The following is an 11,267-nucleotide window of genomic DNA, read 5'->3' as shown; positions in this document are numbered from 1 at the left end:
TGTTACAAATAAAGCCCTCTATACTTTTTGTAAAAAAAAAAAAAAGGAGCCAAAACCGGTTTGGCTCAGTGGATAGAGCGTCGGCCTGCGGACTGAAAGGGTCCCAGGTTCGATTCCGGTCAAGGGCATGTACCTTGGTTGCGGGCACATCCCAGTAGGGGGTGTGCAGGAGGCAGCTGGTCGATGTTTCTCTCTCATCGATGTTTCTAGCTTTCTATCCCTCTCCCTTCCTCTCTGTAAAAAATCAATAAAATATTTAAAAAAAAAAAAAAAAAAAGGATTCATACCTGAGAGGAGCCTTATGGATATGGACTTTGTGAGTCCAGCTTCTTGCAGCAGAACCCACACAGAGAAATTACTTTTGTGTCCACTGATGTGGAGAAAACTTCCGAAGCTACCATGCCCTTGCTGTGCAGCCTAGGAACCTGGCCAGAGCTGTGTCCCCTGAAGCACAATCCAAATATTTGCAGTGGTATCTGCATATGCACGGAGAAAACATCATCCTGGGCCCTCCTTCCCCTTTCCCAGAGCTAATCCGGATTGTCCTGGACCCAACGGAATGGCTTCATTCCCATTGCCTCTGAGAAGGTTCTGGAACGAACTGGGCCCATGCTGGGTGAGGGGCCTTGAGGGACGTCCAGCTGGGGCTACTTGGGAAGATGTGTGTTCCCCAAGGGTGGGTGGTATTCAATGGAAAAATTTCCCACGAGTTCCAGTATTGTTATTCCGATGTTAATATTCACAACTGCCACTAGTTTATTTTGTAAAACTGACATTTTGTCTGGTCGCCATGAAGACTAAGCTCTTCATATACTAGAGTCGCAAGGAATCACTTGGTTTCCTTAGGTGATGTCATGGACCAGTGGTCGGCAAACTCGTTAGTCAACAGAGCCAAATATCAACAGTACAACAATTGAAATTTCTTTTGAGAGCCAAATTTTTTAAACTTCTTCTAACGCCACTTCTTCAAAATAGACTCGCCCAGGCCGTGGTATTTTGTGGAAGAGCCACACTGAAGGGGCCAAAGAGCCGCATGTGGCTCGCGAGCCGCGGTTTGCCGACCACGGGGCTAGGAGAACCCAGAGGCCTGTAGACCATGTGGTGAGCGTGACCCCAGTCACAGGTAACAGGCCTGCAATCCGCGAGAAGTTCTGCAACCCACGGCCCCTGACACGTTGGTGGAAGCCCCTTCAGAGCCAGCTCAGACCCGCTAGCATGCCCCAAAACCCCCGCCCCTCCCCTCCCCCCGCTCCTGTCTGCAGTGTTCCTGAGCCACGTCTTTTCCCACAGGCCCAGCGGGTTTTATGGTTAGTCTATTAGACCTTCTTGCCATGTTCAAGTTCAGAGGACACAGCTTCGGAGCTGACTCTGGGAACGGCGTCCAATGACCAAGATTGCGGACAGAGGAGCGTTCCCAGGAACAAGGGCCTTGGCTCTGCTGTCCCCCAGACACATGAGCCTTCTTATGGCAGCTCCCCCATTCCTGATCCACCAGGAAACCCGACACCCAGAGGACACGATTCACCCACAAGCCTTTGGGCCTCTCCCTCTGGTCTCAGGTGCCACTGCCAGCCAGGCCAAGTAGAGCTGTGCCCTGCCGTTCTGCCGTCTCTCCTCCACCCCTACCCCCACCCAACAAGAGTCAGGGAAGCCGTTCCCTCTATTCTTGAGCCCAGTTCTGTCCTTTATCCCCTCACACAGAGACCAGAATCCCCAGGATTAAAGGTGACAAGGCCTTTTTTTAAAAAAATGGTTTTATTGCTTTTAGACAGAGAAAGGGGAAGGGAGAGAAAGAAACATCCATCGATGAGAGAGAACCATCGATCTGCTGCCTCTCCTGCATGTCCGCTGCTGGGGACCGAGCCCGCAAACCTGGCATGTTCCCTGACTGAGAATGGGATCAACAACCTCTGTGTGCACGGATGTTCAACCCATTGAGCCACACTGGCCAACATTGCTGTGCCCTCCAGAGCAGTGTGAAACAGGTGCCCGTGCAGTGTCAACAGTACGAGAGACCGGTTCACCTTCCCCGCACGCCTCAGTGGGCACTGCTGGGTCATGCCCACACCTAAACCAGTCGGGATGTAACGCCCAATATGGGCTCCAACACTCAGGACTCTGTTCTACACGGAGCAGGGAGCACCCTGGGGTGACAGATGCCACGGTGGGGACTGCCGGACAGCAGAGGCCTGGGCAGGTCCAAGTGCAACACAGTTCCCGAAAGCTTCCCACACGCCTGACCCCTCCCAGCGGGGGTGTTGGGGTGTGCCTGGCTCCTCTCCTCAATCTCCTTCCGCACTGAGCAAGGTGGCAGCTATGGCAAACGGCCTTCCCACATCGCGGCCGCCTATGACCTTGCCGCTGCGTGGACTTTCTTGTGCTGAAGGAGCGTGGAGCTGTGTTTGAAGGCTTTCCCGCATTCCGCGCACTCGTAGGCCCTCTGCCCCGAGTGGAACTGCTGGTGCCGGTTGCGGTAGGACCGGGTGGTGAAGGTCTTCCCACACAGGCTGCACTCGTAGGGCCGTTCGCCGGTGTGGACCTTCTGGTGCTGGTACAGGCCGGAGCGGGTCACGTACGCTTTCCCACACTGCGTGCACACGTGAGGCTTCTCTCCGGTGTGAACTCTCTGGTGGAGGGTGAAGCTCTGGCTGTATTTAAAGAACTTCCCACATTCCCGGCACTCATACGGCCTGTCTCCGATGTGAACCCTCCGGTGCCGGATGAGGGTGGACAGGACGCTGAAGGCTTTGCCGCATTCCCCGCAGGCGTAGGGCCTCTCTCCGGTGTGGACCCTCCGGTGCAGGGCGAGGGCGTCTTTGCGGTTGAAGGTTCTCCCGCACTCGCCACACCTGAAAGGCTTGATGCCCGTGTGCACCTTCTGGTGCTTCCTCAGCTTCGATGGGTAACTGAAGGCCTTCCCACACGTGTGACACACGTGGGGCGTTGCTCCCGTGTGGGTCTTCCTGTGACCCACCAGGGCCGTGCTCTCCTTGGGGGCATTTCCGCCTTTGGGGCACCCACAGGGCCTCTCCTCACGGTGAGTTACCAGGTGGTCGAGGAGAGCGAAGGCCTCCAGGAAGGCTTTCCCGCAGCCGCTGCACCGGACTCCCTGCTGCTGCTGCTGCTGCTGCTGCTGGCGACGGGAGCTGGGTGGCCAGGGCTCCCAGAGCCCCGTGCTGCTGTGGGGCCTTCCCGCACCGTGGGTGGCCTGGTGCTGGAGGGGGCCTGGCGGGGCAGGGACGTCCTCCTCAGGCTCCCCACACTGAGGGTGCTCTGACCGGTGGACTCTGCAGCTCTTCATCTGCTGCGGAGGGGCCTCCGCGTTGTCCAGTCTCTGGGGACACCCTGAAATAGCAAGGTCATGTGCCAAGAGCTGGGTGAGAGGGAGGAGACACCTCTAACCTAGGGTGCGTGCGACACACCCATACAGGAGCCCAGACGGCCAGGAGGTGGCGGAGGACTGTCTGGGTGAGAAAGGGCTGGCGCGGCACCGCAGGGCTCTGCCAGGTCGCAGCCCCGGGCAGACCTGGACAGGGGCGAGGAGCGGTGCGGGGAGAGCTCGGCCCCCGCATCACGACCCCGCAGCGGCATCCGGCAGGAACCGAGCTGCTAGTGACGGTGAGCACCTGAAGAGGCTGCGTTTACGCCGAGGAGAAGACGACGGAGCACAGGGAAGGGGAAATGAGAAGACACAGAGGCCAAGAGGTGGGTCCTCGGGGCCTGACCAGGGTGGAGCTGGGAAAGGGAGGGGGGAAACGCCAGTGCACGCAGACCCCGCCACCAGCACGCTGCAGTCCACCCGAGAACGAGGCGCCTCCAGCCCCACTCGCCGAGACCAGGACCCCTCCCGGCTCCCACTCTGCAGACCAGAGTCACGCCCACCATGCTGGGGACCCAGGGCTCCTCTTCACCCTCCAGTTGGGCCGCCACATGGGACCCCGAAGGAACAAATCCTAGGAGGAGACAGTGTAAGAGGCCAGCCCAGCCGGCCACACACCACAGGAAGCTCGTGTCACCATGGCAACCAGGAGGAAACTGAGGATCAGAAAAGAAACCTCCCCTGTAATTTAAACATTCACTGAGGCCCGGCCAATGTGGCTCAGTGGTTGAGCGTTGACCTATGAACCAGGAGGTCACGGTTCGACTCCCAGTCAGGGCACACGCCTGGGTCACGGGCTCGATCCCCAGCGTGGACCGTGCAGGAGGCGCCAATGGATGATTCTCTCTCATCATTGATGTTTCTCACTCTCTCTCTCCCTCTCCCTTCCTCTCTGAAAACAATAAAAATACATTTTTAAAAAATTATAGAACAGCCCTGGCTGGTTTGGCTCAGTGGATGGAGTGTCAGCCTGAGGACTGAGGGGTCCCAGGTTTGATTCCAGCCAAGGGCACATACCAGGTTGCAGGCTCGATGCCCAGTAGAAAGCATGCTGGAGGCAGCCAATCCATGATTCTCTCTCATCATTGATGTTTCTATCTACCTCTCCTTCTCCCTTCCTCTCTGAAATCAATAAAAATATTTTTTTAAAAATTACAGAACATGCCCTAACCGGTTTGGCTCAGTGGATAGAGCATAGGCCTGCAGACTGAAGGGTCCCGGGTTCGATTCCAGTCAAGGGCATGTACCTTGGTGGCGGGCACATCCCCAGTAGGGGGTGTGCAGGAGGCAGCTGATCGATGTTTCTCTCTCATCGATGTTTCTGACTCTCTCTCCCTCTCCCTTCCTCTCTGTAAAAAATCAATAAAGTAAAATAAAAATTATAGAACAGCTAAATAAATGGAAAGACTTGTCACATCCATGGATTGAAAGACATTAAGATGACAATACTCCCCAAACTGACCTACTGATTCGAGTTCATGGCTCACGCCGGGCCCAGGGCGGGGGCCTTATAGAATATCTTTTGTGGGAAGAAGGCATACCCCGGCTACAGAGAGGCCATGGCTTCTGCAGGGTCACAGAGAGCTGTGGCGGAGAGAGGCGGAGACAAGCACACGCCCAGTGCCCAGCCCCTGCACTGGGCACCAACCCGGAGACTGGGGAGGAAGCAGCCTACGTGGGGGCTGTAGGATGAACAGGAATTCCCATGGGGAACAGCCAGAGACAGTCCGTTTGCTGGCGGAGCCTGAGGGCCTTACCGAGCGAGAAGGTGAGCGAGAAGTTCTCCAACATCACATCCCGGTACAGGCTCTTCTGGGCGGGAGTGAGGAGCCTCCACTCCTCCCGGGAGAAATACACAGCCACGTCCTCGAAGGTGACCAGGCCCTGTGAGGACGGCGTCCACTCAGCCTCGGGGTCAGCAGCGGCCAGAAGAGCCAACCAGAATGCAGACCAGAGAGTCCCGACCTGTCTTTGGCCGTGCCCCACCTAACCATCTCTAAATCCCTGATGCCCCACCCCCGTGACATGTAATTCTTATTATTCAAAAAATGAACTGTAGCCCTAGCCCGTGTGGCTCAGTGGATAGAGCGTCGGCCTGCGAACTGAAGGGTCCCAGGTTCGATTCCGGTCAAGGGCACATGCCCGGGTTGCGGGCTCCATCCCCAGTGGGGGGTGTACAGGAGGCAGCTGATCTATGTTTCTCTCTCATCGATGTTTCTGACTCCCTCTCCCTTCCTCTCTGTAAAAAAATCAATAAAATATATTTTAAAATAATAATAATAATAAATGAACTGTTCACGTGGAGGAGGCCTAAACAGCCATGAACTTGGTCTAAGAACATGGCATCCGTGAAAGAGAAAAATGAAAGAACGGAAGGACAGCTGAAGGACTGAGGAAAAAATCACTAAGAAATTGTTTAAAAAATAATAATAATATGAAGTGACATGGGAAAGTAGCAAATAAATTTCAAAACATATAATAGGGAACTTAAGTGCATAAATATGTCACAGTATATATTTATACGCTGTATACGAGGCCCCTAGAGCCGTAAGAAATGCAAAAAGTTCACTGTTAATAACTCAATTCTCCAGTTGCCCCCCTTAAAAATCAAACTGCCCCCTGTGGGTGTGTGCCCCAGGATGGGAACCCCTCAAGTCCACAGGACCCATCCAGGCCCTGGACCTGGGGCTCCGAGTCCTGCCACGTCTTTCCCTTTGCGCCCCCGCCCCCATCCACACTCCCCCTCTCCCTGAGCCTCCACTTCGGAGGCCCCCCAGCGCCCCAGGGCCCTGCACCCGGCTCACGGCCCAGGCTGGGGACCAGACAGCTGCCGTCCACGACCCGGGCCAGGGGCACCAGCCGCACCCCGTCTCTTGCCACCCAGGCTCCCCGAGTCCCAGGGGTCACCTCTTAGAGCTCCTCCTTCTCTCTCCGGCACCAGGACCTGGTCTAGGGCGCCCCAGCGTCCCCTGCGCCCACCAGGCACCCCGCCCCCCACTCCAGGGCCAGAGCGACTCCGCGGAGAGCAGCCACCATCCCGCCGCCCAGAACCACGCACGCACCTCCGAGCCCGGCCCCCGCCCACCGGCCTTGGCTCGGCTGCCGCCCCCCGCCCCCAGCCTGGCTCCGTCCTGGGCTCATCGGAACCGGAACCCCTTCCACTCACCTGCGCCTCATCGGCCATCGGAACCTGTGGGCGCAGCGACCTCCGGCCGCCGAGGCAACTGCGAAGCTCGTCATCCGCGGGGTACGTGGTACCGAGGGCTGGACCCGTCTCCGGAGGCGCGGGGTACGCGAGCCGGACCAAGTCGGAGCCACTGTCCTTCGCCCTCGCCCGCGGGGCTCGAGGGAAGTCGCCTGCCCGTGACACACCGGCCGGGAGCCCGCACGGACCCGCCACCGGGAGCAAACTGAGCGCCGCCGGGAAGCGCCGGAAGTCCCGCCCCGTCCGAGCTGCGGACGACTCACGCTCGTACTGCATTTCCCAGATCCCCACGCGGGGCCGCTTGCTGGTTGCCACGGCGACGGGGGAGCGCGCTCCCAGCTTCCGCTGGACACACACCGGAACTCCATTTCCCATAGTGCCTCGCGGGGCGTCCAAGCCGTTGCAACGGACAACGGCCCAGGAAAGGGGCGTTTCTGGGCGAGCTGCGCTCGAGGCTTGGCTGTTACTCCGGAGCCACTCGGGGCTGAGGAGCAGGTTGCTGCACGGCCGACGGCGTCCGGGACGCGGGAGCGGGGAAGACGAGAGAGCGGGGCGGCCCCACCGCCACCTGTACGCCCGAGGCCTGGCCGATCGCGGGGGTTGGCGAGGAGGGGGAACTGAGGCGGAGAGAACCGCGGCTGCGGGTCTGACGCGGGTGGGAGGGAGGAGCGAGGAGGGAGGGGATATCCCGGGGCGTGGAGTTGAGGGAACGTGGGGGTTTTCTTTCTAACTTTTAAAAATATATTTGTATTGATTTCAGAGAGGAAGGGAGAGGGAGAAAGAGATCAGTGATGAGAGAGAATCACGGATCGGCTGCCCCCTACAGGGGATCCTGTGCCCCGATCGGAATCCAACCGTGACCTCCCGGTTCATGGGTCAAAGTTCAACCACTGAGCTACTCCAGCTGGTCTTAATTTTTTATTTATTGGTTGTTAGAGGCACACACACACACACACACACACACACACACACGGATTTGTCCATCTTTATTTGCATTCATTGGTTGAGTTTTTTTTAATTTCTTTATTGATTAAGGTGTTACATAGGTGTCCTTATTCCCCCATTACCCCCCAAACCCCCCATACATGCCCTTACCCCCCTGTTGTCTGTGTCCATTGATTAAGTTTATAGGCATGCATATAAGTCCTTTGTTTGATCTCTCCCATTGGTTGAGTCTTTTCTGTGCCCCGACCAGGGATGGAACCCACAACCTTGGCGTATGGGGAAGACACTCTTACCAGTGGCGCTCCCGGCCCTGGCCAGGGCGAGGGGAGGCGCTTTTGTAGGATGCTCTCCAGTCCCAGCCCTGGCCAGCCCACCAGCCTCAGTTTCCCCATCCGCCAACCTGGACACTGCCGCTCCCTCGGAGGAGAAAAGGGGTGGGAGAGCTGGGGGAGGACCCAGGACCCCGGTGTGCTGAGCTGGGGCGGGGGTGTCCCAGGAGCCTGGCGGGGAGACCATGTGGCCAAGAGGATGGTGCTCTGCTGAGTCCTCTGGGCATCACCCGCCTCGGGAGGTTCCCTCTTCAGGCCTGGGTACACACACGTGCACCCTGGGTACACAGCGGGTGCTCAGCAAATACCTGTGGGTTATAGAGTCCCCCTGCCTCTGTCGTGACCCTTTCCCACAGGCTGAGCCCTTCCCAGGTCTAGGCCGCCCCCGTCTTCCCCACGGGGTTCTTGGCTTCACACCCCTCCTTTCTGTCCTCTTTCTCCCAAGGGCCTGAAGAGACAGACGCCAGCCTCCTTGCTGGGCCTGTGCCTCCAAGGCTTGAAGAAGGCAAAGATGGCATCGTCGTCCTCCCAGCGCAAAAGGGCGAGCCCTAAGCCGGAGCTGACCAAGGAGCAGATCCAGGAGATCCGGCAGGCGTTCGACCTCTTCGATACGGATGCCACTGGGACCATTGACGTCAAGGAGCTGAAGGTGGCAATGAGGGCGCTGGGCTTCGAGCCCAAGAAAGAAGAGATTAAGAAGATGATCGGAGACATCGACAAGGAAGGGACGGGGAAGATGAATTTCAACGACTTCCTGACGGTGATGACGCAGAAGATGTGCGAGAAGGACACCAAAGAGGAGATCCTGAAGGCGTTCAAGCTCTTTGATGACGACGAGACCGGGACCATCTCGTTCAACAACCTCAAGCGTGTGGCCAAGGAGCTGGGCGAGAACCTCACGGACGAGGAGCTGCAGGAGATGATCGACGAGGCGGATCGCGACGGAGACGGCGAGGTGAACGAGCAGGAGTTCCTGCGCATCATGAAGAAGACCAGCCTTTACTGAGCCTCCCTCCTGCGCGCAAGGCTGGCTTTCGTGCCTGCTGTTGTGTGAAACCCGGGTTTCCAGAGCACAAATGTTTTTTCCCCACTAACTTCCCTGTGTAACTTTAGTAACAACCTCACACTTATTTTCAACGTTTGCAAGTTTTCTCTGACAAAAAAAAGTTCTTTGTGAGGTGACCGACCTGCTGCTTCCTTTAATTCTCCAAACAGAACAAGAGCCCGTTGGACTTTCACCCACCGCCGTCCTACCTTGCATTGCTTCGCTCTTGCCATGCAGCCCGCGTGTATGCTGCCACAGAAAGACTTCGCAGGCAAACACGTGTTGTGACTTTGTCACCACAAACAGCAGGCATCTCTATGGTGGTTCTGGTTTGAATTGACACCCGAGTGCAGCTTTCTCTTTAAAAAATTCAGTGAACTCTCTCACTTGCACCTGGATGTGTTTTTCCTATTTGTTTTGTCTTAAAATAAAGCCTAAGAAAAAAAAAAAAAAGAGTCCCCCTTGCAAGTAGAGTGTTTACTGTGGCCCATTTTACAGAAAGAGAGAACCAAAGTCACAAGTCCGGGCCCTGGGGCTGGCCTGCGCTTTGGGGGTTCAGAGGACCTGGGAGGAGGAGCAAGCCTGGGACGGGTGGGAGGGGGCGTCACTCAAGGGTGGAGTAGGCAGAGGGAGGGCTGGGTGGGCACAGCCCCAGGTGGCCACAGAGGCTGTAAGGCAAGCATCAGGCCAGGGGAGGCCCCCATGATCCCGCCCCAGATTGGTTCCAGCAGCTCCTGTTTCCTGGGCAGTGGGTGGGCGGTCGGGCATCGAGGTAATAATCAGCAGACAGGGATGCCCAGCAGCCCCCGGGCTCTGTCATCAGCCCCATTTTACAGGAGGAGAGACTGAGGCCTCAGGCTTCCGGCTGGGAGGGTGGAGAACCTGGTTAGAGAGGCAGGGAGGGGCCAGCCCTGCCCTGGACCCTCAGCCACCACCTCACTGGCCCAGTTGCCCCGGAATCAGTGCCACCTGTCATCTCCCCATGCGTTTCCTTGAACATTCAAGCCCTGAGGGCTCTTCCTCCAGGCAGCCTTCCTGGAACACACACAGGCAGAGAGCATCATCTTCTGCTCTTCTGTGAACCGCCCGTCCAGGATCCCTTTCTGGTCCCCCCCGACTGGACCCACCCTGGCAGGTCTCCTGCCCCCTCACCCCTCACGCCCCTGCATGGGGTGCAGGAGGGAAGGGATGAAGAGGGAGCTGTCTGGGACTCTGTATAAACTGGGTAATGGCCCCCACCAATGTTCAGGTCCTAATTCCAGGGATCTGCTACCTTGCACGGCAAGATGGGCCTGTCAATGTGGTTAAGTGAAGGACATTGAGCCGGGGAGATTATTCTGGCTAATCAGGATGGGCTCCCTTCGTCACAATCTTTTTATTTTTTCTGTTAATCCCCGGATCTTGTTCCATTGATTTTTAGAAAGAGTGGAAGGGAAAAGGAGAAACAGAAACATCGATGTGAGAGAGACGCATAGATTGGTTGCCTCCTGCACACACCCCAACCAGGGCCAGGGACCTGCAACCAAGGTCCGTGCCCTTGACCAGCATCAAACCCAGGACCCTTCAGTCCGTGGGCCGGCGCTCTACCCACTGAGCCACACCGGCCAGGGCTATCACAGTGTCTGTAAGTGAAGGAGCAAGGCAGGGAGTCGGAGAGAGCGATCCGAAGATACTGCACTATAGCCTGGGAGACAGGAAGCCGAGGACAGGAATGCTCCCCGGAGCCCCTATAAGGAGAGGCTGTGGATACCTGGACTTCAGTCAGGGGAGGCTGACCCTAAGACCCTAGGACGTCGGCCTGCAGAGCCGTGAGGGCCTGTGTGTGGTTCTCAGGAACGGAGCTGGTGGAAGGATGCGGCAGCCGCCAGAGAAAACGACACATCGCCAACCTTGCTCCTGCCTGACCAGCCCCTCCCTGCAGGGCTGGGCCCCGCGTAACACGCACACGCAGGTATGGGACTGGGACTGGTCCGGGAGACACTCCCTCGGTGCCCTGCTGCTCCCACATCCAGGCTTCCTCCCTGGAAGTGGCAGCTCCCATCCAAAGGAGCCCCTCCAGCTGCCAGGTCAGGGTGGTGGGCGGCCAGCCAGGTGGGCCTGGGTGTCCACAAGCATTCCTGGGCGGCTCCCTGGTCCCCTGCGAGGCTGCCCCTCCCTGCCTGCCAGCTGCTGAGGACCCACGGTGTCAGCAAACCAAACGAAGCCTTCAGCCCCATGACAGTCACGCTGGAAAACGCTGGGTGCCCTCAGGCGGCGTGGCTCAGGGGCTGAGCGTCCATCTATGAACCAGGAGGTCATGGTTCCATGCCCGGTCAGGGCACGTGCCCGGGTTGTGGGCTTGATTCCCCAGTGTGGGGCCGTGCA

The 11,267-nt window shown here is 57.7% G+C and overlaps 2 protein-coding genes across 5 annotated transcripts; one reads left to right on the top strand and one right to left on the bottom strand.

Annotated features, from left to right (window-relative positions):
* Positions 1-1,742: 1,742 nt before the first annotated feature.
* On the bottom strand, positions 1,743-6,809 carry ZNF584 (zinc finger protein 584). 2 transcript variants are annotated; one of them, XM_028138386.2, is made up of 3 exons: positions 6,546-6,809; positions 5,137-5,263; positions 1,743-3,345 (listed from the first exon to the last, which is right to left on the bottom strand). In XM_028138386.2, the coding sequence occupies exons 1-3, from the start codon at positions 6,561-6,563 to the stop codon at positions 2,348-2,350; spliced, it is 1,143 nt and encodes a 380-aa protein (XP_027994187.2). In that variant the 5' UTR covers positions 6,564-6,809; the 3' UTR covers positions 1,743-2,347. The 2 variants fall into 2 exon arrangements, with proteins under 2 accessions (XP_027994187.2, XP_054566230.1); XM_054710255.1 differs by lacking the exon at positions 5,137-5,263.
* Positions 6,810-6,982: 173 nt separating this feature from the next.
* Positions 6,983-9,356, top strand: LOC103304159 (centrin-2). Of its 3 annotated transcripts, none has more exons than XM_008161092.3 (2): positions 6,983-7,154; positions 8,304-9,356. In XM_008161092.3, exon 2 carries the CDS (start codon positions 8,370-8,372, stop codon positions 8,862-8,864), a length of 495 nt encoding a protein of 164 aa, XP_008159314.1. In that variant the 5' UTR covers positions 6,983-7,154; positions 8,304-8,369; the 3' UTR covers positions 8,865-9,356. The 3 variants fall into 3 exon arrangements, with proteins under 3 accessions (XP_008159314.1, XP_054566257.1, XP_054566258.1); XM_054710282.1 differs by having other exon boundaries at positions 6,997-7,079; XM_054710283.1 differs by lacking the exon at positions 6,983-7,154 and adding an exon at positions 7,208-7,228.
* The last annotated feature ends 1,911 nt before the right edge of the window (positions 9,357-11,267 follow it).

This window comes from Eptesicus fuscus, chromosome 21 (assembly GCF_027574615.1).
Source record: "Eptesicus fuscus isolate TK198812 chromosome 21, DD_ASM_mEF_20220401, whole genome shotgun sequence".
NCBI lineage: Eukaryota > Metazoa > Chordata > Mammalia > Chiroptera > Vespertilionidae > Eptesicus > Eptesicus fuscus.
This window is presented reverse-complemented; position numbering and strand designations above follow the sequence as displayed.